Source organism: Propithecus coquereli, unplaced genomic scaffold (genome assembly GCF_000956105.1).
Source record: "Propithecus coquereli isolate 6110/MARCELLA unplaced genomic scaffold, Pcoq_1.0 Scaffold9, whole genome shotgun sequence".
Classification (NCBI taxonomy): Eukaryota; Metazoa; Chordata; class Mammalia; order Primates; family Indriidae; genus Propithecus; species Propithecus coquereli.
In genome coordinates, this window is record NW_012155284.1 from 2,719,547 (window position 1) to 2,723,281 (window position 3,735).

At 40.1% G+C, this 3,735-nt stretch overlaps 1 protein-coding gene across 1 annotated transcript; it reads right to left on the minus strand.

Annotated features, from left to right (window-relative positions):
* Positions 1-279: 279 nt before the first annotated feature.
* Positions 280-1,652, minus strand: SPZ1 (spermatogenic leucine zipper 1). Its single transcript, XM_012664476.1, has one exon. It carries the CDS (start codon positions 1,414-1,416, stop codon positions 280-282), a length of 1,137 nt encoding a protein of 378 aa, XP_012519930.1. The 5' UTR covers positions 1,417-1,652.
* Between the last annotated feature and the right edge of the window lie 2,083 nt (positions 1,653-3,735).

Consider the following 3,735-nt stretch of genomic DNA (forward strand, 5'->3'; position numbering starts at 1 on the left):
TCACTTTTGGTTAAAGTGTCATAGGCTCTCTAATAATTACAAAAAAACAAAACCAAAAAAACCCTACTTTGTAAAGGTGAAAAGTTATGAACTTGATGTAGACACAATGGTTGTTAAAGACCAGACTTACATAATTACTGAGGTAATGAATAAAGTGTTAATCTTATTCTACAGCTCTTTTCTTGGTTGAACCAGCAGATCTACCCCAGGTTTGGTGATTGTTCATGCCTGAAGTTGGCCGTATTAGATGTAGACTTTCTTTGCTGCTTTTGATATTTTCTATCTTAGGCTGCTGGTTGGCCTCTTTATTCCCAGAAGACCTCTTGCAATACGAGTATTGAACCGGTTATTTCGAGCTTTCTTATTACGACAAACATCCAGGCTTCTATAGAATCTGTCTTTTTTCTGAAATATACCCTCCATTTCTTGCATGTTCTGCTTATAAGTTTCTGCTTTCCCTGTTTCTGATGGCTTCTGATCTTTCTTGTCCTGTTTACAGTTGATCTGAATTGCCTTGCCTTGCAGAGTTCCCGCTTTCTGATGCTGCAGCTCCTTGAGAACCTCCACCCTCTGCTGTAGGATTTGGCATTGGTTCTCCAGCGAAGCCGCAAGCAGGTGCAGTGAGCGGGTGTCATGGCTCAATTTCCTCACTTGTTCCTCCAGCCTGTGCTGAACTGACGCTTCGTTATTTGGTTGGGCTTGGAAACAGACCCCAAGAGATTCTTTTATGTCTTTCTGAGATTTCTGATATGATTTTATCAGTTCACTGAGCTCGGTGTGTTGTTCACTCCAGCGTTCCACTTCCTGTAGTAATTGCTCCATGTTGTTCCTAAGTTTCTGATTTTCTTCTTGAACATTAAGGAATCTGCATTTTGCTTTTTCGTTACTTGGTGGAATTTCATGAAGGGCTTTTCTTTCTTCTGAATGATTTTCCAAATCCCTTGCAAAATCTTGTACCGTGCTCTTGGAGTTCTGGGTTTCCACTATCACCTCCTGTTTCTTTGTATTTTGTTCTTTCTCTGGGTCTAAACTAACAAGAAGGTTTTTCAATAGCATTTTATTTATTTCATCAAGTCCTCTGATTTTGTCTTTAAGTTCTGACATATCCTTGGAAATATTGCTTTCCTCACAAAGTTCCTTTGCTTCTGTGATCTCTTCAAAATCTGCCACATCTTTAAGAATATCTTTAATTTCTTTTAAGAGATTTTGAAACTTCTGTTCAGTCTGTTGTTCTGTTACTTGATGGCTACTATTCTTTAGGGAAGGGAGAGAGCCCCAGGTGGAAGGGGGAAGTAATCCGATTTCAAATAAGGCAACCATAATCCTAGGGTCCAAAGATTCTTGATGGAGATCGGGAGTAGGCTTAAGGGTTTCAGAGAGGGTGGGCATCTTAGCTGATTTAGCAGAGGTGGCCATCAGAGCACAAGGAAAGCAGAAAACCTTAGAGATTCCAGGCAGGTGACGGTCCTCTGTGCAAATGGATGGGAAATGTGGAACCAAACAGAAGTCAGACACCAGAGTTAAGAACTAAAACTAGGGAGATGATGTTTAGGTGGAAGGTGACATCTTAGACGGCCTTGGGGGGAGGAGGGGTGGGAGAGGGGACCAGGAGCTGGGGCTCCATCTCTCCTGCTCTAGGCTCCTGGTGTTTATTTCCTGACCCTAGCAACCAGGTCTTTATTTTGTCACTGCACCGTTGTGGCCTGTCCCTAGTTTCTGTCTCCATTGTGTCATAATGGAAGCCTCTTAAACTCCTGCCCGGTGACTCATGCATCAAAATCAACCTTGAGCTACACCTACTTCTCACCCCAGAAAGATATACAACAGTCCTTCTCTTCCTCACTTTTTTAGGTTGCTATTTATCTCATTCTAACTGCATCATTTCCCTCCCTCACCCTCACGCCCTACAATCCCAACCTCCATGGCAGTGTTTCTGTACCATCTAAGGGCATGGCAGAGCGTCAGCCCTCCTCGGCGAGTCCCCATTCTTCCAAAGCATCTGGAGACCTTACTGCTCCCATTCTAGGAGAGAGGCTACTATAAAAGAAAGTTATCCATATGAAACAGAATCCAGAGCACTGCATCTTTTGTGATTTTAGGAAAATAATGTCAGGAATCCGTCCGTTCAAAAATATTCTACTGCAGTGAAAAGAAACTATCTGAATGGTTATTTAACAACACAATTACAAACTGGGACTTTTCTTGGCTTTGAACACAGGCTTAGCTAGCTTACTCCTGAATCATTTACACCAGATGATAGAAAACTTGAATCATTACTCTTCACGATAACTTGTTAAAATGACGTCATTTATCTAAAGCATTGAAACAGGTATGGGGGGTTATAGAAAAGCCACTGAGGTTCATTAAACTTAGTGCAGTCTTGTCTCTTTGTCCTTACGAGTCAAGTCCCCGAGAATATGAAATTCAAAGAAAATGTTCCTTGCATGTGATTTTTTTCTTGGCTTTCAAAATCTTGCTAGCGAGTACTTTACTAGAGGCTTGCTTTCAATCTTAAGGGAAAACTCGATTATTTTTCCTTAGGGAAGAGAAATTTATGTGTTTTTTTTCTTCTTCTTCCACAGCTACCAACTCACTTTGGCTTTAATTTCCCGGGGCCTCCTGCTAACCTTTCAGCCAGCTGGGCTCAGGGCCATCGTCCCTGACTACCCACAGATACAACAGTGTTGGTCTTTTTACTGGAAAAGGAGCACCTTTTTAATTCACACAGTGATGCCATAGACTCTAACAATTGCCTTTATGCTTTCATTCTATCTTATAAGGTTCAACTTTGGTTATTATTTCCCCTTTGATTCAAGTATCATTTAAGATAATTTTCTTAATCTCCAGGACAAGGGGAATTTTTTTCTGATTTGGTAATCGATTTCTAGCTTTAGTGTATTGTACTCAGAAAATGTCTGTAGTATCTCCACTTTTTGAAATTGATTGATATTTTCTTTTTGGTCTAATTATCAATGTTCATGTATATTCCATGGATACTTAAAAAGAAAATGTATTCAGTATTTTCTCTTATGCTTTCAGCTTTTTGATGCTGTTGGACATACATCTAATTTTACCCTTGTCTTGGTTTTTTTTAATGAAAACTGGCTTGATGGTATGGCTTGGTCAAGATACCAAGACAATTTTTTTCCTTTAATCTAAAAAGGATTTAAATATTTCCTTTCTTCTTATAATTATAATGAATTCCAGTTAACACTTCTGTTAATTTTACTGAAATTTGAGTTTACTGTAAATGCTGAAAGGTATACAGGTGCTGAAAAACATTGAGTGGTCCTCTTTTCTTTATTGACCCATATTCCCAGTGAATAACCACAGAAGTTAAACATATTTGGATTATCTTACAATTTCTATCTACTAAGTTTTCCATAGCTTACTGACTTAAAAAAAAAAAAACTGCAGAAAGAACAAAAAGCTGTTTCTAAAATTATTAGAGGGCTGGGTACAGTGGCTCACACTTATAATCCCAGGACTTTGGGAGGCCAGGAGGATCGCTTGAGGCCATGAGGTTGAGACCATGCTGGGCAACATAGTGAGACCCCGTCTCTACAAAAAATTTAAAAAACCGAGGCCGGGCACGGTGGCTCACGCCTGTAATCCTAGCACTCTGGGAGGCCGAGGCGGGTGGATCGCTCAAGGTCAGGAATTTGAGACCAGCCTGAGCAAGAGCAAGACCCTGTCTCTACTAAAAATAGAAAGAAATGATCTGGACAACTAAAA

Coding starts and splice junctions, on each gene's coding strand:
- SPZ1 (XM_012664476.1), bottom strand. CDS start 1,416: ATGGCCACCTCTGCTAAATCAGCTAAGATGCCCACCCTCTCTGAAACC.